Raw genomic sequence first — 27,738 nt, 5'->3', positions numbered from 1 at the left:
GCTCGGCAACGGCTTTGGGAAGCTTTTTAGCTGTGTCCGCGTGATGTCCGTTTAATCTGACGTTCATCGATTGTCCTGTTTCACCCATATATTGTTTCTTACGTGGGCATTGACATGTGCTTGACATTTGGCCAGGTCACTGGCCTTGTGCACAGTGCTCTTTTATTCTAAATTTGACACGCTGGCACACCTTCACTCGTTGCCGCACCCACCCACCTTACACCCTCTCCCCTTTAGAAGAACCCCACCTATATATAATGTGGCAAGGAAAGCATATGTTGCCTTGAAGAAGAGAAGTCCACTTGTCGAAACGTTGGCTCCTGCTTTCACCTTGTTCTCGTTTTGCTCATCGTCTTGAATTTCCATCTCCCGCCTTCCCCATGTTTTCACCTTGACTGTATAAGTTTGGTACTGCACAGCTGCCAGAAAATTTGGGACCAGGATATAATGGGTGCGCATTACTGTTCACCCTTTCAGCTGGTGCAGCTGCAAGGTGAGAATGCTGCAGAATGGGGTCGACGAGAGCGCCTGGAGACAGAAAAGTTAGCTCTGGAGCGGGACAACAAGAACCTGCGTGCATCGCTGCAAGAAATGCACGAGTGTCTGCAGCGTAAGACCCAGCCTCCTACAACAAACCCTGACCAAAAGACACTTCAGACTGAGCTGCAGCATCGTACAAAGGTGGGGTTTTTAGCCCTTCAACTTCCAAGGCCAACCTATGCACATCCTATCGCACAGATTTGTCAATTACCACAGTAAGGTATATTTTGTTTCCACCATCTGAAATAATCGTTTCATAGGAAGTTCATTAAAATTTCACAGTAGCTCCAAGAAGAATGTGTAATTTAGGGGTTATTGACAACTGAGAATGTGCAAATACTTTAATACACTTGGACCTTGATTGAACTTACCTCGATGTTTTGGTGACTTTGGTTGTGCACATCACTGCAGCATAGACCTCTCCCTGTTTGCAAACGGTGTGACGTCACTGCGAGTGCCCCTCCCATTTTCTGCACCTCCAAAGTGAGCAGTGCTTGGCAAAAAATGTTCAGCTGGCTGCATATCTCTGCATAGCAGCGCTGCTTGTATCTAGGTTGCTGCAATCACAATTCTTGCATATTGATATTTGCTGAAGTGACAGCATCTACAAACTGCGCTTTGGAAGTAACCATTCTTGATATATTGGCACAACAGCATAGCATTGTGGCCAAGTGTATGGTGCCAACATATGGTGATATCACAAGAATGGCTCTTCTACAGATGAAGTAGTCACGAAAATTTCATTACTTTTTGAAAGTGAATATTTTACCACAGAACAAAGACATTTTCCAGGTGCCGGAAGAATACCTCACTGGTCAACAGAAAAATATTTCCGTTGCATTGATGTTAATGTACCTAATTTGTATCCATTTACACTGTAATCTTAAATGTGTGAGGGTTCAGGCTAACGTGCCCGGTACCAGCTAGCTGAGGTCTAAGGAGAGATGTAACTCGTCCCCACTCCGCAACGCATTTTAAGGGGCGCTGCAGCGGGTTCGGGGACTCACTGGCAAGGCATAGCGATGACTCCAGCCGTGGTACAAATGAGTGGGGGTTTATTCCTTGTTAGTACAATGCAGGAGTTAGGGCACTAAGGTGGCAGTCACAGACTATGGGTGAAGGCTCCCGAGAAGTCCGCTCAGCCACACAGGCCCTTCCGAGCTAGGTTCACCACACAAAGGGGGCCGCCTTGCTCAGAGGGGAGCGGGTCCTAGGGGGTCCGAACGTCCAACAGTCAAGAGCACCGAAGGTGAATCTGCCGGTTGAAGGTGCCCGTGTACCTCGGATGCTGAAGGAAAGAGATGCTGAAAAGAGGGCGAGAGGGGCCCGCTCCTCAGGCATCATTCGTATGTGCAGCGTACGGCGCAGCGTGAATTACGCATGCAAGCAGCAAGCTCTCCGTTGTGTCAGCGCCAGCGGCCGCAGTGGATGTGTGCTATCCACAATAAGGCATGAATGGCATGTCCCCAGTGATCACACAGGCGGATGGCCTAAGTCTCATGTGAAGTGGAGAAGGGGGTCTAAGGGGTCCCCACATCCAACATAGAAGATTAATTATAATTTTGTCTACAACTTTCAGCTACACACGGTGATGGTACCTTAATCTTGATGGGGGTGGAATGCAAAACAGTCGTTGCTGTGCTTTAGGTGCAAGGTGAAAAAGCCTGGAAGGTCAAATTTAATCTGAAGCTCTCCCTCACAACTTTCTTCATAAGCCATCCTGCTGATTAGGGATCTTAAACACCATATTTTAATTAATTTTATGTGTTAGTAATCGCAAAATGAATACACACGGCATATTATAAAGAATATGTAATTCATTGTGTGTTAACTTCGCTGTGCCTGTGGCCTCCCTTTGCTGCTTTTAATTTCAGAAGACACAGTTTTGTGGGTTTATGTGCGTCATCACAGATTAAATTTCGTATTATACAGGTAAGTTTAAAGACAATAAATAATACAAGAAAGTTCACTTTTTTAGCCCATGAGATCTGCTGTAAAGTGCAATAATTTTAGTGGATCGCCTTATGTGCAGTCCCCACGCAGAATCGTACACATGCAGTTTTGGCAGTGGTAAAAACATGCTAAAAGTGCATGTACGTTCTTTGTTACGAGGCTTACGCTGTTCCAAGAATGCTAAAAAAATGCAAGAAGCTCTTTTGCAGTCGTACTTAGTGATGGGTCTCATCCCTGCTCTTGGGACAAAGGAAAAACAACACAATAATGCAAACAATCACAAGGGCATTTATTACCCCGTTATACACTAATGCCTGCTAGCCGACTCACAACACACAGAACATGACGATGGGTGCAAGATAAATCTAGGAAGTCCAACTCAACACGACCGGATATGTTCGCTCCATGCTGGACACCAATGCCTGGTCGTTAGTATGTATGGTAATGCGAATGGTAATGTGTTTGAACGATCACTTTCATCCATTCCGGTGTAGCGAGACAGGTTTGCAGAAGCATGGATTGGTGCATGCGCAAAACGTCCGCGCCGTGTACCAACCCCGAGCCAAGAGGAAGAGCCTACACCCTGTCGCGCCCGACTAACCCTACCGTGCAGGTGACGTTAGCAGCACAACACTCACGCCATCTCTCGTACTGCTCTGCAACCACGCCGACCACTGCTGTAAAGCCACACGGTGAAGCCGGATTACATGAGACTGCCGCCATGTGGGGAACACAACATATTAGGGGATGCATGAGAGTCGCGCATCCCCACAACTTTTAAGCCAATAAAGTTTGCTCAAACGAGTAATTTTTCTCCAGACAGTGGAGACAGCACTCGGATATATGCACATGCTCACTGATCATCACGTCTTATTGATTCCCACCTGTGCGAAAATGACAGGCCCTGAAATTTTGTCAATGCCTGGTCACTGAGACTGCCCCTAGTACACATCAAGCGTGTCCACATTTTCACAAACATGATGCATTGCTAATCGTGCATTACACCACACGCACGCATGTTCACATAATGTTATCCGTTTTGCTACACAAAGATGAGCCCATACCATTGCTGTTTTTCGCCATGCCCCTTATCACGCTGCTACAAACATGGTGCATTTCCAAAGAAAAGCTGATCTATTAAACTCCTGACTACTGAACTACTATTCTGTTATTGCACACCACTATTATCAACTGCTAATGTTAAAATGATTATTCTTCCATGTGATAACTGTGTTCATACACAACACAGGCCTCACAGCACTCATATAATACACATATACACATAAAGAACTATGCCCTAAAGGCAAGTCTATATCACAAAAAAAAAAAAACTGTGTCAGTAATTTTGTTTCGGTAAGCTTGTCAGAGCATAAACACTGGCAATATTGTTCAATACGACTTGTATTTTTTTTTTTTTTTTTAGGAACTACTTGACCTCAAGCATGCTCATAGCAAGCTGAAGAAAGTTCTCCAGGAGAAAAGTACAGAATTGTCTCATGCACTGCGACGATCAGAACAGTATGAGGCAGAGGTGAAGAAGCTTCGAGGGCGTATTGATGAACTCAAAAAAGAACTCGCAACTGCTGAGGATGAGGTAAGTCATTTTCTGAAAACTGTAATGCAGTTGTTTCACTGGCAGGTGCATTTGCAGGCAAAGTTTCAAACCCCAAAAAATACCAGTTCAGTTTGGGTTCAGGTTCAATGCACTCCGATTTCATTCTAATGGGAATAAATAATTTGTAATGGTTTTTAAACCTGTTTGCAACATATCCAGTTTGCGAATTGGATTGATGCCGTCCATTTTATCCTGCTTCGTGGTGACATGCTATATAGCTCTATCGATTTGTCCGCATGGTGCATGTGCAAGTTTTGTCAGGGCATAGAAATGGATTACTTGACATGCTGGAGACGGCAATTGTTGGTTTTACGTGAATATTAATGAAGTTTTTGTTACACAGATACAGCAGGCATACACATAAAGGACAGTCATCAGTGGTGGCATTGCTGGAGTATGTGGCACGTGGTGCAACGCCCTGATGCATCTGTCCATGCACTCCTTCTTACCTGCATTTGATTTTATTGTCATCCATACTGAGTATGTCCAAGTCATAGAAAATAGTCCTATAAGAAGTATAAACACGCGGATTCAGTACGTACATGTGAAAGCCATATGTCACGGTCTCAATCATATTATCATAAAGTTAATTCTTTGTAAATGGCACATTGCAATTTAGCAATACTATAACATTGCAGACATTAAAAAATCTTTAGTGTGAATATATCTAAAAATTAAAAGACATTATTAAGTCTAATACAGTATAGTCTGGTTGTATAGCGCTCATGTAACAACCACAAAAGAGGACATGACGACACAGAGTGAAAACTTTATTGTATACAGTATATACTGTATAATATAAATTAAGTAATAATACAGTATACTACATTTACAGGGATGATAAGTGACAATTTTGAAGTAATATGATGTAAACTAGACTCGAACATACAACAGAGCACCTTATTTTCTATGCATCACAATGTCCACATATCTCCAATAAAAATAAGCACATAATGAGCATGCAGTGCGCTCATTGAGTGCAAAGGCTGTAAGTACTTCATTTTTTCAAAAGTATCTTTTTAGAAAGTAAAGAAACATATAGAAATAACTGTTCACTTGATTTTACTAACTTTTTGTTGATGCTGTGTGGCATGCTCGCCAAGATTGCCTCGTAATTAAAATAGGATGTGGCCTCCATTCTGTGTAAAGAAGCCTAAGCTAACATAATGTCTAACTATCTGTGGTACTTTGAAAGCACTGCGGAAAGTCGAGCTCACCTCACTGTCCTCAAAGGTAACGATGGACACTGAGCATTTCTAAGGACTGGATGCTTCCCAAGTGCAACAGTAGTACCCATCACGATGAAAATTGCCAGAAGCCTAGATGCGCAGCATAGCCAGTACACAGCTTTGGCATCAAGATTTGCTGTCAGTCGCCGTGAACACCAGCACCACATCTGCACAAAAGCAACAGCGCCGATGCTCAATCCAGGCAGCATGCATGTTAGGGAGAAACTATAGAAGGGAAGGGTCGATTGAGCACTGAACAGGAGAGAGAACTGAACCAACCAAACTTGGCACTCAGAATCGATGTCACTCGCTTCTGAAGCCACCACTGGGACTGTAGAGTCTGGCCATGTCTGACCTTCGTCACAAGGGTGGAAGTGAGAGCTTACACTGCATGCACTGCTTGCATGCCACCCAATGCTTTGCACTCTCCATAGATGCTTCTCCTCTCTTTCTTTCCATACTCCCTCCATCGTGCCGCGGAGGCGTGAAGAGTGGATGCAGTTTTAAGAGGAAAACGAAATGCTCAGGAGAAATGGGGAGGGAGGGGGTTGAAGGTATGTCGTACCGTGGCACCGTGAAGTCTAAACTAAGTGGCGGCTACTTGCTCTGCCAGCGCTGCAATAGCTCTGGGCTGATGTTACAGGAGCAAATGGGAAGGGATTATACTTGCACCTCGTTATAACGAAGTTGGAGCTGAAATTACTTCGTTATATCCAGTACTTATACTTATATCCATTATTGTCCTTTACTACAAGATGTGCCCTAGTGGGGTGCACAATTATAAGCATGGAAATACAAAGAGGGCTTTGCGGCCCATGGAACTGCTGCACAGCCATGTGTGGATGAAATCTTAATAGAACAACAAAAGAATCTTTGGCGCTGTGCCAGTGTGATCTTTGGTGCCAACGCGATCTCGGAGGTCATGCCCAGCTTCCCATGCCCAGCCCACACGGCGCACCACAGACAGAGAAAGAAGTGTTAATGACCTTGAGGATGGTGTACAGATATGGACATTATGATGCCGGCAACGTGAACCGCAGCCGTGCAGCTCTCTGCTAGTGCCATTTCCTTTTTCTTTCTTTATGTCTTCACTTTTTGTTTTCTTACACTCGTGCAAAGTAGGGCATGTGCCACTTGAATAAACTTCTCACGTTGTCACCATTGCATGATTTTAGCAATGGCTTTTGTTAAAATGACTCATCGGAAAGCATCTGAGGTTTTTCTCTAAAGTTTTTCTCTATAATGTACAGTTTACGAATATAGATACAGAAAAACTTTCATGTAAATATTAAAGACAGAGGCAATTAGTGAGAACTCCTGTGTTTGTATGGGGTGTACATTGCTTCTATGCCTTGTTACTTTGACAGCAGCACAGTCAGTTAACTTTCCTTTTGATTCAGGTACAGTAGAACCTTGTTAACACAATTCTGTTACGCACAATTTTTCGGCTTAAACATGTGCGATCGAGAACATAAAAAATAACCTAACAGAGTTACACATATTTGTTACCGGTTCATACGTTCCTGGAAAACACTATCTTTTGGTACTAACATTCATTACCTTGCCAAATTGCAAACATATGATACATATGATACGGCTGCTAGATCCCATGTAAACAAGAAAATGCGTGAGGCAGGTGCGATTGAGAACAGTAGCCACCCGCTGCGACAGCTTCACTATGATACTCCCCTGCCCCTCTCACCTGTAAATGCCAGCGCGCACTCATTTCTTATTCCCGATTCCAGCAAAGCACCTGCTGGGTCGTTGTCCCCCCGCATCAGCAGCTATTGCTACCAACCCTATTGTGATATCTTCACCTATCTGTTCCACAGCATGTGGAGCCGTTGGAAGCATACTGCATGCTTTTACTAGGTGATAACCATTTCCTGCTGCACGTGGAAAGATGCGAGTGTCATGTTTCGCTCCGGCGGAATCTGGCATAGCCAGATGCCTCCGCCAGATTTCCCGTTGCCATCTTAAAACACTATGCAATAGAAAAACAACAAAATGCGCCTCGGGCTGCCGAAGCGCCACCAGCTCAACGCGCATCAGCATCTCATGCCGCAACAATTCGCCCAACGCTTCGCATTACGTAGATGTCAACTAAAGTTGAGTCTGTCGAATTTTTTAGCTATTTTGAATCGTATATTTTCGCGGTGAGTACGTTTTTTTCTCGCGTTTTTTTCTAAATCCGATGAGTGAGGTTCTACTGTACACTCACCGACCATTTATTCGGACCTCACGGGGACTGCGGAAATGTCTGAATAAACAGGTGTTCAAAAAAGCAGATTAAGAAAAAAAAAAGAAATAAATCCTATTTCCACGCACTTATTTGGGCTTAGCAGTAGGCTCGAAGAAATCGTGAATGCGCCGTTGCACGCTGTTCTGTTTACGCGCAATCTGATAAGCCTGAATCTCGGAGAGGGTCATATGGTCACTATAGGCGGCTGAAAGCACAGTCACTGCTTGTCCACGCTTCGCATGTGACGGCAGTGTAGCATTGGTGCGTCATCTTCTGACTAGGAGTCATCGTCCGGCGGTGCAACAGAAACCTCACGAATGATCTCGCCGTCGTCGAGTTCTGCGCAGTATCAGCACCTGTGAAACTGTCAAATGAGACGGTGTTTGGAATCGCAATTCAACCACTGTGCAGGTCTTCGCAGAACATTTTCGGCGTCAGTAGGGAGCACATCGGAAGGCGACAAGTCCTAGGCCTCCAGGCACCCGCTTGCCGGCATGCCCTAGCACAGTCTGCACGCGCACTGTCGGCGCCTTTAGACACTTGATGCAATGTGTCCGTATGCCGCATTGGATCACCACAACCTCGACACAGCACACAAAGCAAACACCACCACGCCGACACCTTTCGCACAAACGAAAAATGTGGCCTACTCGCAGCGTCATGCACGAAGAAACAAACAAATAGGCTGCTGGATTGTCTTAACATGGCTTGCTAAGCTGAGACCAGAACTGCTGTAGCAACTCTATCGAGCCAGGCAGAAACGATGATGGTGAGTGGGAATTTTCAGTAGCGCCACTTCGTGGGGCAGCAGGGTGCTCTGTTCAAAACAAAAATGGCATTCAGCAAGTCGAACCATGCACCGGTCAGAGTCGGTGCATGGTGCCCTCGATCGAGTTGGCTCAAGGAGTGTCCGAAAAATCAGACGAGAGGTTGCAAGGTGCCTGAACTTTCGGCAGTTGTTATACATTATGGTCTATAGGGAGAGTGGCGGTGCTGCGAAGCAGACTGAATAATCGAGCATGTTTGAATTTTTGGAGTCCGAAAAATCAGTTGGCGACTGTATTTAATATTAGACTGGTGGTGGTGGGGGGGGGGGGGAGCGAGCTCTGGTGTGTGATCTGTGGTGTCGAAGACACCGCGAATTCACATTGTATATATTGTATGTATTACGTAAGTACAACTCCAAACTTCGAGCCTATAGCAAAGAAAAAAGTCAGCATTTGACATTTTGCTCAGTTTACTGCTTTTTTAGAAGCAGCTAAGGTAATTGATGCTTCTGAACAATGTACAAGGACAGGTTGTGCTGAACCCTGTGATGACCTTTCTTGTGCATCTGCGCTGACGCAGCATCTTGCGCTGGCTAAGGGCCAATAAGAATGTCAAAAGCATGTACATTGTGCCCCGCAAATTATCTTTACAACTTGACGAGCGTTATATTTTTGCTGTAGGCAGCAAACGAGCATTGTATCATTACAGTTCATAAAAAAAGGTTTCACATGTTTACAGTCGCGATTGCTTCACACTGAAAAGCTGACGGCAGTGTTATGATTACAATAAATTGTGAAGCTTAACTCATTGATTTTCCCTCCTCGGAGGACATCATTTTTTCTCCTCTCCGTGTATCCTGGCATGTATGTTTTACAGTTTATTTGCTTATAATAACGAGATTATCTAATGGCTAATTGGAGTGTCAACAGAAATGGTGATTTCACGGACCCCTGGAAATAACTTTTCGGCAGCGGGACACAATTGACATGGCTGAGTTTAGAAGTACAAGCATCTCTGCCGAGGTGGCCGTAGTTTCCAGCACATAGCCATTGTCTGTGCCCATTCTGCACAGTGCAACTCATGAGTCATAACAATCTACTGGTTGGGCACGCTGACTGATTTATTAGAAATATTGCAAATCTATCATTACCCTATATGCTTGAACAGACCGTTTTGTGCCAAACTGGTAACCATTATTATTTTTTCGGTTCAGGTTTGTTTCGAGTTCAGGCATGTTCCAAGAATGTCAGCTCGGTTTCAATTCGACGCCCTGTTTGCAGAGTCTTGTGTTTGGAGCCAAAATGTTAGTCTTGCTTTGTACAATGTACAACAGAGTCAAAGCTCAATTATACATTGATTCTGCAGCTGCTACAATGGTCACCACTTGCCAAAAAAGCAACTTGGCAGAAACAAAGTGCTGTAGCTTTGAAACTAACCTTTTTTTTTTTTCCCCTGTGTGTATTTCTATAAATCAGTGAAGTTGCACTTCAGTTCATATTTTAAAGCTGCTTTCAATTACTTCTGGCTGTGCTAGTTCTATAGACAAGTACAGGTAGCCGAGAAATGGTGCGCTTGACAGCATACTACAAGATTTGAAGGGATGCACATATTGTTGGCTGATAGGGCTGATTGACCCGAGGGACATTTGTGAGTTTTTTTTTTTTTTTTCCTAGCTTGGGCAGAAATGGGGGATGGTGCCAAAAAGCTAAATTTCCATGCAAATACATAACAGAAACTTACCTTCCTATTGTGCTACCATTGGTGGAAGTTGTTATATTGTCCGTAAAAGTCAGTAAAAAAAAAACTGGGGTTTCAGTCAGATTATGTTGTTTCATGTTCAAGTTCAAATTAAATTTATACACCTTTTAACTTCATTGTTTCCCACTCTTGTGACATGTCAAATGTTCTTATGTTGCTAGTATCTTTTCATTTTTCTTTCTACATTTCAATTTGTACAGCCATATTTGCTAACACTTGAGACTGTAAAAATTGTACTTCTTGAACACTTTGCTTATGCTATAGTACCAACACCAGTGAAACTATGTAGGATAATCTTGTTCAAATATACATCACGTTTTGCTACTTTTCGTACCAACAGCATCTTCATGTGATTGTTTTTGCTAAGTGGTGTTGCTGTGGGAGGAATTATTCTGTCTTTTAGATCCTCAGGGTGTGAACAAGAGAACCACTTAATTTCTTACATTTTCCAGTGTAACTGTGACTCCACTTGCTGAAAGGGATGCCTAAGAAAGCACACGCAAATGTAAAAGCATACTTGTGATCTTTTTTAAAGGTTGCACTCTGTTGTTTTTTTCATCTTCCTCCCTAATGAGCTGTATTACATCTGCTATAACCAGATTAACCAGGAACATCCACATATATAGTAGTGAACTGTATCTTCTCAACCTACTGTGCATATCATGACATGAAACTTTTCAGAGTTTGTGCAGCATGTCTAGCTTTTGTTTTCTGTTTTTTATGTTTTATGTACATTTTATAACATGCTGCATTGCCCTTCTCCATCTCCTGAAGGCTGACACTGCCACCAACAGTATTCGCAAACTTCAGCGCAGTAATGATGAGCTGCAGGAGCAGATTGAAACACTGCAGATGCAGCTGGAGCACTTACAGACAAGGTGAGTGTAGATGGTGAAGGATCCATTTTTCACAACGCATTTGACCCAAATGTTTTGTACCTATAAGTCATGCCAGCTACCGTTGAGATTACGTGTTCACACATTCCCATGCATTTTCTGATAGTGGTGCGGTAACCAAGCATTAAAGGGACACTAAAGAGCCACACTAAGTTACAATATTTACTCAGTTTAGGCCAACCCTTGAAATTTGGAATCCCAGAAAACGGGGGGAAAAAAGGAAAAAACTTACCTCGAATGTGAGCTTGTGGGGTAGCTTGTGTTCAATGCCACGCCAAAGAATGGCAGTATTTTCAATGTAAACTGGACACTGTTTATTGATTGCGCAAGTAACACATCATGTATGATACTGCAGCAAATAATGTGAGTATTCACACACGTGACAACATTTTCAAGCAAGTCTTGAAAATGCATCTTCACATGCATGTGTTGTCGAAAACTGCAACATCGATCTTACAGCCTTTTCGTAGAGCAGGGGAAACATTTCAGCTTGCCCCAACCAAAATGTCTTGAGGTCCACAGTAGCAAACTTTCCCTTAAGTACAGCATTTTCTAGAAGCTCCATCAGCTCATTTTCAGCATCAACACTAACATGAGTGAAGCATGCTTTTACATCTGCCTGGAAAGAGGGCACAAGCTATTTGTCTGGAGCACTCTAGGAAGTAACTTGTTAGGTGGCGCCTGAGTGTGCTCAAATGGGTCATTGCTGCCAGCTGATGATACTGTCCCCAGAGTTTGCAAAGTCACTCAGTTACTTAAAATGGAAAATGATGATCTCTTCCAACCCTACTCAACCAACCTTGAAGTTTCCGACAGAAGCGCCTCACTTCGTCGCCAGACTATACATTACTCCAACCTTCTCGGATGCTGGAGTTCAGGTGATAGCTGCTCAAACGTGCTACACAGATAAGCCAACTTAGTGAGGAATGAAGGGTCTTTGAAAGGCTGTCCCAGTCCCTTGTCTTCTGCTAGAAAAATGCTCACTTCATCCAGAAGCTCAGAAACCCTGGCCAGCACTTGTTCGTGCAACAGCCAGCTCGCTTCCATGTGTAGGTGCAGCTGCTGATGTTCTAAACCCATCCCTCCGCAAAGCACTTTGAAAAAGCGACTAGTCCTAGGCCTTGCTTTGATGCTGTTCACAACTTTGACAACAGGCTGTATCACTCTTGCTACCTTTTGGTTCAGTTCCTTTGATGCCAAAGGTTCCGTGTAAAGCATGCAATATATAAAGACGACTGAACTGTTCATTTGCTTGACCAGGCCTAGCAAACATTCAGATTAGCATGAGCACCATCAGTGGACAATCCCACTCACTTATCCCTACTAAGTCCATGCAGAACAAAAAGGGCTGTCAATAGCATTGAAGAAGTCTTGATTTTCACTGTCGTTTCGAGCTCTTTGTACAAAAGCAACTCTTGGGTGATGATCAAGTTAGGTATCCACAAAACACACAAATGCAATGAGCTGTCAGCTGCCAGATGCATTTCAACTCTAATTCACAGCAAGATAAAACCTCTCCGCAAATTTCAGTTTTTGAATTATCTGGCTTTGCTCATCCGATGCCATTTCTCTCACTCTTGGTGCAACCACGTCATTTGAGCATGGTATGTTTTCACACTTTTTCACATGCTCGTTCCCAATGACAGTGCCGACAACTTCCTTCAAGCAAGGCATGATAAGCGTCTCGCAGATGGTTTGAGGCTTCATCTATTTGACTACATACGTGCTAATGATGTAGCTTGCTTTTGCTGCCACTGAGGAGCCAGCTGACAGACTCCAGCTGGAATGAAAAGAAGTTTCATACAGTAAAACTTATGAAAATGGCTTGGGTTGAATATGCCCACATGAAATAAAGCAGTCTGTAGGTGTGTTAAACATTGGCACGCACTATAGGTACCAATGATACGTAATATACTAAGCCGCAAAATGGTCAATCAACAAAATGTAATATTGCAGTTCTGCACCTCCTAACATGCTGACTGTCACAATCGCACCGTGCCGGAAACTAGCAGACGTGTCCCTGCCAACCGACAAATATAGCAAAGTTAATTAGAAAACTGGCTAACAATGTGATCTTACGCTGATTGGGTTATCCATCTTCTTCGACTCCAGCTTCCGTTTCTTCACTTCGAAAAAGTCGAGGTCCTTGTCTTGAGAGGTTGGGTGCATTGTATGGGGATGGCTGGCTAGCTTGGTTGGCACTAGGAAGTTTTATGCAAGCACTTTGCTGCACAAAATGCATTGCAGCTTGCCGCCGATTTCTGCAAATCCAAACTTCAGGTAATTATCTTTGTACCCTCGTAACTTCGATTTTATGATAGCACGCAGCATGTGTCGCACCAGGCACTCGCATAAAAAAATTGCCAACATGGACGTCGATACTACCAACAGGAAGTGGTATGCTCCAAGCGTCGGATGGCCGGTCGATATGGCGTCGTGGTTAGCAGCAGTAGTGATGATGATAGGGGTTTCCCTTTTGGTTTTGCATGGTGGCACGCATTACCTTATGTAGCACTGCGAAAGTTATGATGCGTCATACAGTCTACTTTCGAATTCTATGCGGGTGCAATTTGCGGTGAGCACGCACTTGCGTGCGAGGCTTCGCAATTCTCAGGAAGGCTTTCATAGACCCAAAAGGTCCATGGACCCCTATTTGAGAACCACTGACATAAAGGATTTCACTGTGTTTTTGTACATCTGGGCCATTTTTGTTATGCAAAACATTTCAAAACTCACTACGTTTAGTGTGTGGTTTGCTTAATATGGATTGTAATCCTTGTAAATTGATAAAACATTAACCAGTCCCGAGCAGGGACTGTCCACATCTTATAACTTCACAAGGGGCTTGCACAAAAACTTCAAGCCCATCTTTTGTTGTTGCATCTTTTCTGGCTTGCCAAGATACTCCTCAGTGTAAGACATTAGTGGTATTCCACAAGTGTAACTTAATAATGCAGATTGTCTTTAGATACTTCCTTTAGTGTCCCTTTAATCCTTTACCTGCCGTGTATTTGTTGTCAGGCAATGGTCTGTGGTTGTGTCTAAAATGTGGGCACCTGATGCGAGAATATTTATAAACAAAGTTAATTTCAATCCTTCCAAGCAAACATATGCTCAGAGAATACCAGTGAAGCAACAGATTTGTAGTTTTTCTCAATATATTTGGATTCTGATGATGAGTGCCCTCTCAGGTATGTCCACAGGGCAACAAAGTGAACTTAGGAACTGCACCCCACCCACCTGCACAATTTTTAACTGGTGCACCATTGTTTACCAGGAAACATTCTTCTTTGTCAGTTAATGAACGGTCCCAATTGTGTTTTGTAAAGAAATGCTGTTGGAAAAGCAAGCAGTTACCCCTGAAAGAAGTTTTTTTATGTAGTGTGTTACTTCACAATGAAACACAACCTTGCTAAACCATACAGGTTTAATTACACAATCAGAAACAATCATAGTATCTGTGTTGTTTTCTGGAAAATGGCTGGTAGGTAGAACTTTCTAATTTTAAGCTTGATGACAAGTTATGTTTTTTGTTGTTGATTTGCTAGTGTGCCTTAAATATTGTTTGAGCTTGTAACAGTTAACTTATTTAATATAATAGATATTACCCAAAGCCATGATTCAAAAATAAAATAAACTTGTAATGATAGTGTGCAAAAGTTTTTCTTTGGACCATGGTATTGCATGAAAGAAAGGAATCGCAAAACAGTTTTGAATGACCAAAGATGACAGATAAAGACAAGTGCTATATGAAGAGTCTTTTTTTTCCCCCACACTACACACAAGATTTACATATACAGTAGAACCTCGTTGATATGGTCTCGTTAAGGACATTTTCCGGGTGCCAATGTTCACACTCGAGAACACAAAAGATGACCCAATAGAGTTGCACTCATTTTTTATCGGTTCATACATTCCTGGAACACACAATTTTTCGGCACCAACGGTCTCTACGTTGCCAAACTGCGATCGTATGAGGCACTTCCCGGCCACAAGAATCCACAAGAAAATGCACGAGGCGCATGCAATTGAGAACAGTATATAACTGCCCACCACAGCAGCTTCACCGCAATACTCGCTCACCTGTCTCACGTGAGAGCGCCGGCGCGCACTCAGTTTCTTATTTCGGTACCGGAAAATCTTCTTCAGGGTCGTCACACGCAGCATTCACAGCTATCACCGCCAATCCTATTGCGATAAGCACCTTTGCCCATCTGTTTTACAATGTGTGATGCGTAGCGCCGTTGGTAGCGTACTGCACATATTTAGTAGGCGAAAATCCAACCGCGCCGCCATTCCCTGCTGCAGGTGGTGCAGTGGGGCCATCACGATTCGCTTCGGCAGCATCCGGCGTCACCCACCAGCTCGATTTCATTTTGGTTTCCCGTCACTCTCTTAAAACACCAATAGGAAATGCAATAGGAAAACAACAAAATGAGTCCCATGCCGGAATAATCCGAGTGACGCTTCGCGTTACGTAGATGTCAACAATAGTTGGATCTGTCAAATTTTTTTTAGTTACTTTGGATCGTAGGTTTTCCCGGTTAGTATGTTGTGTCTTGCAGTTTTTTCCAAAACGTATGAACGAGGTTCTACTGTATATACAGCCAAGCCTCGTTATAACAAAGTAACATAACAACCAAATGACAGATCCATATTCTAGAACAGAGCAAATTAACGTTTTGTATAATAGCAGTTTAGTATCACGGGGGGTCTTAGCTAAAGTGCGGCGCAAATAACCTAATTTTTTTAAGGCTTTCCTATTTACATATTGAATGTGTTTAGACCATGAAAGATGTTTGGTTAGAATGACACCTAAGTATTTATATTGAGACACTCTTTTAAGTTGGATGCCATCCAGAGAATAATCGAACGAGAGGGGCCTCTGTCTATTGGAAAATGACATCACGACTGTTTTACTGCAGTTGATGTTCATTTGCCACGTTTTGCACCAAGCGCAGAAAGACATAAGGGATTGGGCAAGACGGTGGTGGTCATCAATGGAGTTAATGGATTCGTATAATATGTAGTCATCTGCATAAAGTCAGATTTTAGTTTAGGTGCTGTGAGGTAAATCATTGATGTACGGTGCGTTATAAATAATAAAGGGCCTAAAACGGATCCCTGAGGAACTCCTTACGTAGCGTCGACAGGAGTTGAGTCCACTGAGTTAAAAGAAACAAATTGTGAGCGACAACAAAGAAAACTGGCTATCCAAGAAACAAGGCATGAATTATTTAATATGGCATTTCATTTTACCAGTAGTTTAGAATGAATCACAGAGTCAAAAGCTTTAGAGAAGTCAATAAAGATGGCGTCCACATGATTACATATGTCTAGGTCAGAAGTGATAGCATGAACAAAATCAATGAATTGTGTTACAGTGCTATAACCACGACGGAAACCATGCTGGGCAGATGTTACAACATCATTAGAGTTCAGGAATTCGATTATATGTTTGTGAATAATGTGCTCTAACATCTTGCATGACTGGGGTGTGAGAGATATCGGCCTGTAGTTAGAAAGAAGTTGTTTATCACCTGATTTATACAAAGGCAGGACTTTGGCTCTTTTCCATTTAGTCGGTACTTCACCAGAGTCTAAGGATTTTTGGAAGATTACAGTAAGGTACTGAGCTGGTCCATAGGCACTATCTTACAAGGAAAGAATTCAGGATTCCATCTGAACCGGTACACTTTTTAGTGTCGAGATTCTAGATTAGGTTTGAGATACCATCAGAACTTATTACGATATTGCCTAATTTATTATTTTCTGCATCATAACTAAACTTTGGAACTACATGGTTATCGAGGGTGAAAACAGGTTGGAAGTATGAGTTAAAAGCATTCAAAACTATGGTGGGGTCGTCAGTAATAGCGTCGTTAATCTTGAAAGAAGTACTGCACGTTGCACTAGGCAAAATTGATGTCCAGAACCGGCAAGGATTTGATTTAAGTAGTAGAGGGAGCTGCACTGAAAAATAGAAATCTTTAGCATTTTTAATACGAGTATGAAGTTCCTTCTTGGCTTTTTTCAAAAAACGATGTAGTGGCTATAGCAAAGTAATTCTGGCTCCTGCTTAAGCTTCTTTATAATGGGACAGTGTATATATCTCATTATGTATGTAAATATAATGTCTATATTTTATGTGCAAAATGAGTTACTGCAGCAAAAAGATAAGAAATATCTTTTTTTTTAAGTTCGTGTGCAATGAACATACTTTATTCATTCGTATATGAATACATAAATTTTTTGACAAATGTAGTAAAATTCACACAAGCTATGAAAAGCTGTGACAGCCAGCACACTTGACAATAGCCGAAGTAAAGCATACATGTGAAATGGCCACAAGTAAGCTCAATGGTTATGCACCAAATGAGAAACTTATATTAATCGTGTGTCAGATTGCTAAACAAAGTGCAATTGGTTCTTGTCCATATAGAGATAAGAAATGCGCATGCAGCGATACTGTTTCTTTGTGAACGCTTGAAGGTGTTGGCATCTAGAAAAAAAAGTCCATGCGGGCTAGCCAAGTAGTGACTGCTTTCTTCTGGAAGGTGTAGAATGGTCACCTTATGCTTCTGTGCTTATGACTATGTGACTATTCCACAGAGTGATTCACTCTGTGCTGAATGAGTATGCCAAGTGCATGAACTTTTTGGGTAAAAGCAATTGGTCAATAAACCCTCGCATGCTACCTGAAGGCATCAAAGCTGCCGAATTCGAGACCCTCATTATACAAGAGCAAACAAAACAGAGGGGCCTGATTTTTATTAGTCACAGTCATAAGAAGCCAACAAGCAATGACACAGAGAACAACATAGGGGAAATTATTTGTAGATTTTAATTGAAGTAAGGAAATGATAAATAAATGGGACTGAAATTGGATATAAAACAACTGGCCACAGGTGAGATACAAACCCATGTCTTCGCATTACTATGTGATGGCTGTGGTAGAGAGCATGTTCTACATCCACTGCCATGGTTGCGAGTGGTGGCCCTGGCTAACCCGGGGTTAGTTCTAGTAGACGTACATAAACACCCTAGAAAGTGGATGGGTTAATGGCACTGCGGTAGCTCAGTCGGTAAGAGCGTCGCATGCGTAATGCGAAGATGTAGTTTCGTATCCCACCTGCGGCCAATTGTTTTTTCATCCACTTTCATTTCTTCACTTCAATTAAAAACTACAAATAATTACCCCTATGCTGTCCTTGGTGTCATTACTTGTTAGCTTCTTATGACAAGTTTTAGTGTACTGAGAGATCAGACCTCTTCAGTTATGTATGTATCAATGAAAGCAATAACACTACAAGTTGTGTTCATGTAATAAGGATGTTCTGCACATACAAAATGACCATAGTATTAGTGACAGCATAAATTTTAGTTGAAATGCCAGTTCTCTAAAGTTATAGTAGTGCAGGTGTTTGAAGGGCACAGAGGAAGCAGTTTGAAACTCTGAATTCAAGTCTTATTTGCAGAATATGCTTTACCAAGTAATGTGTGACTGTGTGTTGTGCAAGTGATAAGACCACACTTTTTCGTCATGAACTTCCATTGTATATGAAGTGCTGCTGAGTGGTTTTCCCTGGCTGTAGTTTTCTTTCTTTTCCTTTACTTTCTAAAGCGAACAAGAATGCTTGGTTTCATCGATTCACTTGGACACTGTCAAGGTACTGGCACTAACATCCAAGCTCTTCTTTCTGTCCTTTCATTTTTATGCCCTGTTTTACTAACTTGTCTGCGATTTTCACTTAGGGGGCCATTCCATGTTAAAGGGACACTAAAGGTTACTATTAAGTGAACGTGGACTGTTGAAATACCATCCCAGAAACCTCAAAACGCTTGTTTCGTGCCAAGGAGAGACTTATTTTAAGAGAAAATGCGTTCTGAAGCATCCGCGTACCTCTAGCGCAGTTCAAATCGCCCGCCCTCCGATCGAGGAGTACTGACATCATGGTCTCATAGTGACGGTGTGCCATCGGTGAGTAGAACGGCGTCCGCAGACGGCGCTACGTCTTTTCTGCGCAAAACTCAAACGCGCGGCCAGAAACAGAGCCAAGACAGAGCCGACAGCAGAGCGGAAGCGGGAGTATGGTGGCTAGCGGAAGGAGAAACGCACGACCATAAGCCGGTACTTTATTCTATGACGCAAACTTCGACGCTCGTCACAATGGACCCTGACAACGACAGAGTGGCTCGCGATGCTGGGCTGAACTTCAGCGATTTGAGCACTGACGAGCGCGACCTGCTGCTGAGGGCTCGCGCTGCCGGGGTCGTTGCGTACTACGACGGCGGCCTCGACACCGGCTCTCCGGAGCGGGAAAGCAATGAGGGCTTCCCACGACATCACAAGGACGTGGCATTCTCACTGCTTGTTCGAAATGAAAGTTTCGCGAGCCAGCGGAACCCGCACAGCACGACGCGATAACGAAACTACTGAAACTCCAAAGCGTGCGCGGCGCAGATTCGAGCGCGCAGAGTCGAGCGAAAACGAAACCTTTCGAACACCCATACTACTGAAGGGTAACGTCAAAATGTTATTTTTTCTTAGAATCGAATAGACGTAGACAAGTAGCATTTTCTTCCGTCTTATAATCGAATAGACGTAGACAAGTAGCATTTTCCTCCGTCTTATAATCGAATAGACGTAGACAAGTAGCATTTTCTTCCGTCTTATAATCGAATAAAATGATATTTTAATACGAGTAGTTGAGTATTAGTAACACAAATTATGAGGGGTGCTTTCGTCATCGGGCTAGTACCGGAATGTCGCTGGGGGGTCTCAAATTGTGTCATGCATTTACCTCGATTTCTCGGTTACTAAAGCTCTGTTCGTGATTAGATTGACGCCTTAGACATTCTAGAACATTGCTCTACCACTTTAACTTGACTTTCTGGTAACCTTTAGTGTCCCTTTAAGTATGCCATATGTTGGGCTTGACTTTCCTCTATTTCATTTAAAAGGAATTTTGAAAAAAAAAAAACAAGTTAATTTCCATTTTGGATTATAGTTGTAGACTACACTGTACAAGTACCCAATGTGCCATTCTGCTGCCGTTGAGAACTCCAGTTGCTGTTCCACTTCTCTCAAGAACATGCTGTGTACAATCCTGACTCAAGATTGCCTCGAGAATCGACATGCCGGGTGATGAGCGGTGGCGTGGAGTGACACTCACAAGAGCATGCATTCATTTGCACTAGAATGAGATAGTTTGAGCTTGCATTTTCTGCGGTACCCAAAAATGGCACTTCAGCTCTGGCACCACCTTCCTCTGTGCACTCAGGAGAGATTGTTCAAAGAAAGATCATGGTGCCCGAGATTCACATGCAGTAGTCGTCTCATCTGCCTTAATTGTGGGCAATGTTAGCTAACTGGCTAAACCAACTAATAGTTTGACCTAAACAGAATGCTTGCAAAGCTCTGGTAGCAGCTGTTCTAATAAATATCACCAGCACCTCACTCACAATTGGCTCTTATGAACATGTCCTTAGGAGGACAACAGTTACTAACAAGAAGCATGTGCCTAAAGGAATCTAAAACCTACAAAACGGGCTGTAAGTTATCTGGATTCTAGTTACGTTTTGGAAGCAAATAAACCAAGTATAAAATTGTAAAATTGTCCCTTCAGATACCACTATTAAGTGAACTGTCTATTGTGAAGCCCAACACATGGTGCACTATGTGTAGCATCACCCTGGGCAGTGATGCACAACTCGAATTTCTTAAGGGGAAGCTTGAGTGAATGTCTTGTCATTCATGTTTTGGACAGAATACAGGCCTCTTCTTTTGAAAGACCTGCATTTATTAAAAATATGAGCCTTGCATGAAGTTGTAATTTCTCAAAACTGATTGACAGGTCATAAACAATAGATGATAGACAAAATGGCTGATGTATTAAAAAGCAAACTTCTGATGGTTGTTTGGACCAATGAAATTTATGAAGTGTTCAAATTTGAATCATTGCAGATTAGCTGTATCTTCCCCTAGGGGATCGTGAAAATTTGTTTGATCTATTTAGACTTGAGATTTCCTTAGGTGCACTTATGCTCTTTTGTAGCAGCTTGCAGCTGAGCTTATAGCTCAGCAGAGTGAGCTGCACATCACTCACCTCACTGCATTTAGTAGTTGAGTTAACACAGTGTAATAAATGAGCCATGGGTGACTCTGCTTGTCATCTTGAGCCTCCCCTAGTGGCCTTCAAAATTGGGTGTGAGGACATAGCATGGTGCTGGCTGCTGCAAGTGCCTGGATGACGTGAAAAGTTATCACATGCCGGATCATCTGCTTTGGTGCTGTTGGATGTGCTTCGTTTTTCTGCATTGTACGTTGGATGTTGTTCTGCCACAGGATTTCTGTCGGTTATAGGACTTTTATGCAAGAATGCTTCTTCTCTTGTTTTGGTGTCAAGGTTTTATGTGCTCTATGAGGATATCTGGTATTCCTCCGTGTTAACTTGGGCCAGATTTTGCTGTATATACATTTTGCTACAAAAGCTTAACAGCTGTTAAATCTTGATGGCAAATTTAAAAAAATATATATTGTAGTATCTTTACGAAATCGCAAGTTCCATGCGTAAGTGTGATGTGAAACGAGATAAGCAACAAAATGCAGCCAGTTATTCTTGTGGCACCACATTATATTGCATAAATCTTCGTTCTTTAGTTTTGAGCCTGAGAGCAAATTTACTTATACGCTTCGTTTTTCACTTTTTCAAGGACATGTGAACACATGTCTGTATTGTTCCATTCAGTTCAGTCAGACCGTTGGCTAGCTACATACTACAATATGTGGCTTTACTATCTGCATAACTTTACGGTGCAGCTGGCCAAATGTCTAACTGCCTTGTCTGTATTGACCTTGTTAAATTGTATCTCCCATGCAATGCAAGGCCTTTGGCATCAGTGCTTTTTATTAGTTTCCTGCGTAATTAACGTACCATGCCATAATCTTGTCACGTTCACATTTCCTGCTTCTATAGTAACAACTGCCCAGAAAAATCCAAAGGAAACAAAAATGTTCGAAACTTCGAATTGATGTGGGGAACGGTCATATTTTCGTTTTTTACTGTGGAAATTGCTTATTCTTATCTGCTGTTTTTGCTGTATAGTACTCGTGACCTTCGTTATCTCTGCTGCAGGTAGAAAACGCATGAAGTAATGTTTTAAATAATTTTCCTGCTATATGGCAAATGTCATCACCAACTGTAACCCGGCTGCTTCTTGAACGCTGTCAGTCATTGACAAGATGTTAACTTACTGATAACTTACTGATAACTTACTGTGAAGGTACGTTTAACCCACTCGGTGTGACAAGAAAAGCTCTTACCAGTTTACTTTGGCACAGAACAGGGCTTGTCGCTGCATTTGTAAACAAACACTGTAAACTAAACAAGAGCAAATTCCCACCTTATGTGGATATATCCTATGATGAGCTTATTAAAATGCACGTATAAAGCCCTGAGAAACCATTTCTGCTGCTAACATGTTATTCTGTGCTATTCAGTGACAAGCGACATTTGCAGAGAGTAATGTAAAATCAATCTCCTAAATGGTGTGATAATATAGTTTTTAGCTGCTGCAAAGCAATATCACATGATCCAACTTTCGACACAATGTTGGCAGCACCAGCGCTTCCAGTGGTAACCCTTGTGCCCAGTGAAGCTTCATTTCATGTCATTACGATGGAAGTCGCATTCTCACTGCGAGTTTTGGCCTTGTGCTGCCTCCTCACCGCTCCAAACGAAGCAGCGCAAGCAAGTGCCACATGGCCATTCAGGCCAATAGCCATCAGAGATCTGTGAGCAGTGCATTCTGGAATTGGTGCAAACACAACTTACTGGTCTACAATATCAATGACAAATGTTTAAGTACCAGCTGAACTCTAGCAGTATGATTTGATTCAATGATCGCCAACTGTGCTTGCCACTGATGTTGTCACCAAACTGTTTCTTTGTTTCTTGGGCACAAATTCAGCAGTTTTGTGGTTCCTATTCATTCTTTCATCAACATCACTACCTGTTGCCAATATGACTTGACCACTGCGTCTGCTTTTTAGGCTGAAGAACAGTGTGCCACACAAGCTTCACAGCCTGCACCATCTGAGCAGCCGAGGCGAGCAGGCAGCTGACTTGCTCAGCGAAGATGAAGTTGGAGAGGGTTGACAACCTTCTTGACACCTCTGAAGATAGGATTTCGTGACTGCAGAATAGCTTTAGTGCTGCTCGTGCAGCTCTCAAGTGGCATGTACTATATTTATATATATGTATATATGCAGGTGATTTGTCTAAACAGTTATATGAAGGAATTCAGGCATAGTACAGTTTGTGCAGCAAGATATCTATGTGTACAAAAGATTCAGCTAACTTGTTGGCTTGTTACATGAAGTGGACTAGACTAGACTCTCTTGCAAAACATGGTAATACTACATAGGAAATTCATTTCGTCTTGCCAGAAGGCTAGCTTAAAGTAAGTGCGTCAAGTGTATGAAAATCGCACATTTTAAGCTTCTAGTAAGCTGCTAAATGTTTTCCTCATCTGGTTACATTCTTTAAAACATGGTAAAAAGAAACTTAAAGGTATAGTTCATCCAATGCTCTCATTCAATTTTTTATGCATTTTGCATCAGTATCCCTCATTTCATTTTATCAATTTTAAACAAATTTCCTTAATTAGACCTTAGTTGTGCTGCAAGATAGGAGCAAGCAAAGTAATGCAAGATTGTTCATGATGGGGCTGCCTGGTAAATAACCTAAAGATACCCCCACAGAAATGTTTAATGAAGGTTTAAAATGTTTTGGCTGTGAAGCAACATATTGCAAATCTTCATTGGTGATTTTTCAAAACTATTCTGTATCAGCACGGTTATAGAACCATCACAAGTTCAACTGTGTACACTTGGATGTGTGTACCTTTCTGCTACAGAACAATACTCATAGTATTTATGAGCAGGGGTACATCTTCATGCCAAATTATTTTATTCAAGTGCCTGAGCTGGTTAGTAGACACATGGCACACTATGTTCACTCAGTTCACCTTTTCCACTGCTATGTTTGGTACAGCTTTCACCATTTATGCCATTGAAAGAGCCCATTGAATAGCAGCCATTGCTTGTGATGCCAGAGGCTACAAAGTGTGGTGCGAAATTTCCGGAGGCAAGCTCATCTTCTTCAGCAAATTTTCTTGTTAAACAGCACAAAACCAGACAAAGGATGAAAAAGGGGACATAGACAAGCACTTGCCTTTGAGGGTCGATTTTTTTCGCCATATGCGACCGCCCAGGGTTTATTTTTTTTTATTACAGATTCTAATTACACTTAGGGACTTAGTTCGAAAAAAATTTACCGTAATTTTTCTAGGGTGACCATAATGTGAGAAAAAAATATTTTACGTTGGTATATATGTACTCTTCATTCATGAATAACAACAATAAAATATGAAATAAACTTATAAGAATTAAAAATTTGATGCATTGTTATACACACAGTTCAAGGTTTTGAAAATCACATGAGAATATTTCCCAACTCTCACCTGTTCCTGCTCTTACACTAATATTTACGTCCATAGCGTAATCAAGCTGCGTAGGTGTGCGCACTCAAGAAAACTGTGGTTGTGTGCCCGTCAAGAAAGCAAAACGTGTGACAAACTTTCGCTAATCTTCATCTTATCGCCAACCAGAGGCAAATAGTTTTCGCGAGTGTCCAAAAAAAAGCAATGGAAACGCATGCACGGCGGCATCCTTCCTATGCGCACCCTTGTGAGCACTAAATCAGTGAGAAACAAGCAGTAGCCCTTTGAGCGATTAGTAATGAGATAGCCATCAGTGTTTCAAACGCAAGAAGCTGAAACCGCCTGCGGAACAAAACCCAAACCGCTGCCTGCCCACCCGCACGCCAATGCGCGAGTGGTAGTATATAGACTCGCGGGAGCAAACTAGCTCTAAAACAAACCATGCAACAAAAACCGAGAGACAAAGGCGCGCGAAAAAAATTCTCTGTATTCCCATATAGTGGCAGCACATGATAGAAAAGAAAAAGTTAGGAAATTGGCATGCTTTTAAATGTACAGGCAGGGCCGTAAATATACGGCATCGACTATTTTTGGACTTGCTCGCGGCGCCATATATTTACGTCATTGACCCTCAAAGGGTTAAGAGCTTCTCTGCAGTGTGTAAAAGGATTAATATTTGGCTCAAATGTTAAAGGGGCTCTGAACCACTTGTTATCGAAGTGCAGAAACATTTGAAATCAAAATAGGCTATTTCAGAAATACTTTGCTGCAAGAACACTTCAATGCGTTCATCAGAAGTGGACTTATTGGCACTCAAACACGGCCTCTGCTGTGCTCCCGTTCCTTCTTCATTGCCTTGCACTGCGAAGGCTAGGGCGCAGTGGGGCAAGCTTACAACACCCGCCTTCTAAATGTCACTGTGGCACGCAGTTCAAATTTCATTTTGGATGTTAACATACGCTCCACAATTCCACCTTTGGTGCCTACAATGTGCTAAACATAAGCCAGATGCGGTTGTCCTGAGCGAGCTGCAGTGAACTTAGCCAGTGGACTTGTGGCGGCACCCCGCAGCAGCTGCGGTATCTACGCCATGTAGCTGACCGCAGCTTGATGTCAGCTATCGGCCAATAGCAGCCATCTAAGGGAATGATGAAATAAGGCATCCGATGAAGAAATAAAGCATCCAGAAGAGAGTGAGGACAGGGCCTTCTGTTGAACAGAGAGCGTTTCAGAGAAAGGTGACTTTGCAATCCGCTTGTGAGGTTCACGCACCTCATATGACAGCAAAACTTGGCTGAGATGTTCACAGCCGTGTATGCTACCCCGTGGACTATGTTATTTCACCACTTCCGAGCGGTGTTTCAGGGTCCATTTAAAAGGGTGCTGACTCAAAAATTTTTTCTTTTTTCTCTCTCTTTCCTTCCTTTTGTTAAATTGTTGCTAGACTTTGTAATTGCAATATGGAGCCTTAATTTCTAGGATATCAGATTGTTAATTATGTTGTCTATTAACGTGACCAGTTTAAAACACATGCTAAGTGGAGTTAGGCTTTGTGTTGTAGGACTTCGTCATGTGTCACAGAAATGTGTGGTGGTCAAGTGGTATCACAAGCAGCTAACGTGTGCATCAGTTGGCCTGGTGTGGCAGTCGCAGCCACACCAGGCCAATTCCATGTCCATGTCCATGTTGCCCAAACCTGGGCACACACTTCATGGGCTATTCTTTCCTCCTCAACACTGTGCTTCTCTGCATTCAACACGAGATCAGCCTCACCCTCTGCTGTCACTATTATCTTATCTCCCCTGTTATCATATTGAGTGCCTAATGCGTTCAACTTATGGCAACACGATCAAAATGTGGCTTGCGACCACTGCATCAGGCTGGCCAACCCGTGCGTCAGCAATTTGTGACAATATCTGGCCACCACCTCCACTTCCCATGATGTACGGAGGAGTGCTGCTCACACACCCGAAGCCGTGGTCCACTTAATGTGAATTTTAATTTGGCTGTTTTAAAAGGTCGCATAATTGGCAGTTTGTTGTGCGTCTAAGGAATTGAAGTGCTGACATGAATGTGGAGTTGGCAGCTAATAAAGCAAAAAAAGCATAAAATAAACATGCAGATCCAGTGCACTGTTTGAGTCTCAATGACTCAAAGCTTGTTTGAGTTTGCAAGGTAGCAGCATTAGCTGATGACCTGGGCACAGCTTTATCACTTGTAGCAGTTAGCTGTCTGTGCCATGAGGAGAAAAGTAGTGTATGATGCTTGTCGAGGAAAGATTGATAATAGGAGTATGCGCAGAGAAGTATGATACATATCTAAATACATTTAAGGCTTCTAGCCCCTTGTGTCGTAGTGACACATACTCATTCTGAAGGTTTGGCCAAGAATGGGCACATACCTAGTGACCCCAGTCGTTACTTGACAAGGTACACCCACATCATGTGGGAAGAGAGAAAGGAAGCTAAAAGCAAGACAGAAGTTTTGTGTCAGTGCTCCTTTAATGATCAGGCAATGTAATTATGTGGTGGGTTGTTATGCATGTTGGAAAAATAAAGGGGGGAACAAGGACAGTGCCAAAGCTGGAAACAAAAGTGCGGACACATACAACTGTCTTTCTTTCTTGCTATACTTTCAGACACAGCTTCCATGTTGTGCAAAACAAAAATTGGATAATTTGGCTTAAATACCTTCAGTTTCAATAGTTTATTTCTTTAATAAGTAGGTATACATGCTTTCACAAGTATACAGAAGGGCACAGAGAAGTATGATGTCATTGTTGCCTGGACATTTGTGTTGACTTGTGATACACGTGACACACTGAGGAGCCAGGATATTTATTTGATGAAGGCATATGGATATTGTGAAGACATTCTTAAGATGTGTGCATGTTGTTGTCTAGCAAAAAAAAAAAAAAAAAGCTTTCTGGGGTGTACAGCTTTCATGTGAGCATATATGAAGTTTTCTTGTGGGAACAAGTAGCGGACATGTGCTAAATCTGTCAGTGCGTGTCTGCCCACTTAATTCCATCACTGTCTTTTTAATAGTTGTTATATGTGCTGAAACACTCTGAATTTTGTCAGCCTTAAAATTGTGCTCTCCATGAGACAGTCTTGTTTAGTTGTATTATAGCGCGAAAAATTATCTGCAGCCGTATTTATTGTTCTGAGCTATATTCATCACAAAGTAGCAAATGTTATCCATTGTGTGTTGTCATTGGTATTGAGCTAT

At 42.4% G+C, this 27,738-nt stretch overlaps 1 protein-coding gene across 2 annotated transcripts in view; it reads left to right on the top strand.

Annotated features, from left to right (window-relative positions):
• The window catches only part of LOC142561929 (coiled-coil domain-containing protein 102A), a 49,576-nt gene extending 22,939 nt beyond the window's left edge, over window positions 1-26,637 (top strand). Inside the window, exons 7-11 of one of the 2 annotated variants that reach the window (XM_075673486.1) lie at window positions 478-681; window positions 3,917-4,087; window positions 10,880-10,983; window positions 18,626-18,671; window positions 23,057-26,637. In XM_075673486.1, the coding sequence (XP_075529601.1) occupies window positions 478-681; window positions 3,917-4,087; window positions 10,880-10,983; window positions 18,626-18,671; window positions 23,057-23,128 (597 nt within the window). In that variant the 3' untranslated portion in view covers window positions 23,129-26,637. The remainder of the gene's footprint in view (window positions 1-477; window positions 682-3,916; window positions 4,088-10,879; window positions 10,984-18,625; window positions 18,672-23,056) is intronic. The other variant, XM_075673487.1, reaches the window with a different exon arrangement.
• The last annotated feature ends 1,101 nt before the right edge of the window (window positions 26,638-27,738 follow it).

This window comes from Dermacentor variabilis, chromosome 1 (genome assembly GCF_050947875.1).
Source record: "Dermacentor variabilis isolate Ectoservices chromosome 1, ASM5094787v1, whole genome shotgun sequence".
In the NCBI taxonomy this organism is placed as follows: Eukaryota; Metazoa; Arthropoda; class Arachnida; order Ixodida; family Ixodidae; genus Dermacentor; species Dermacentor variabilis.
Note: the sequence above shows the minus strand (reverse complement) of the source record. Positions and strands in the feature narration are given on the sequence as shown.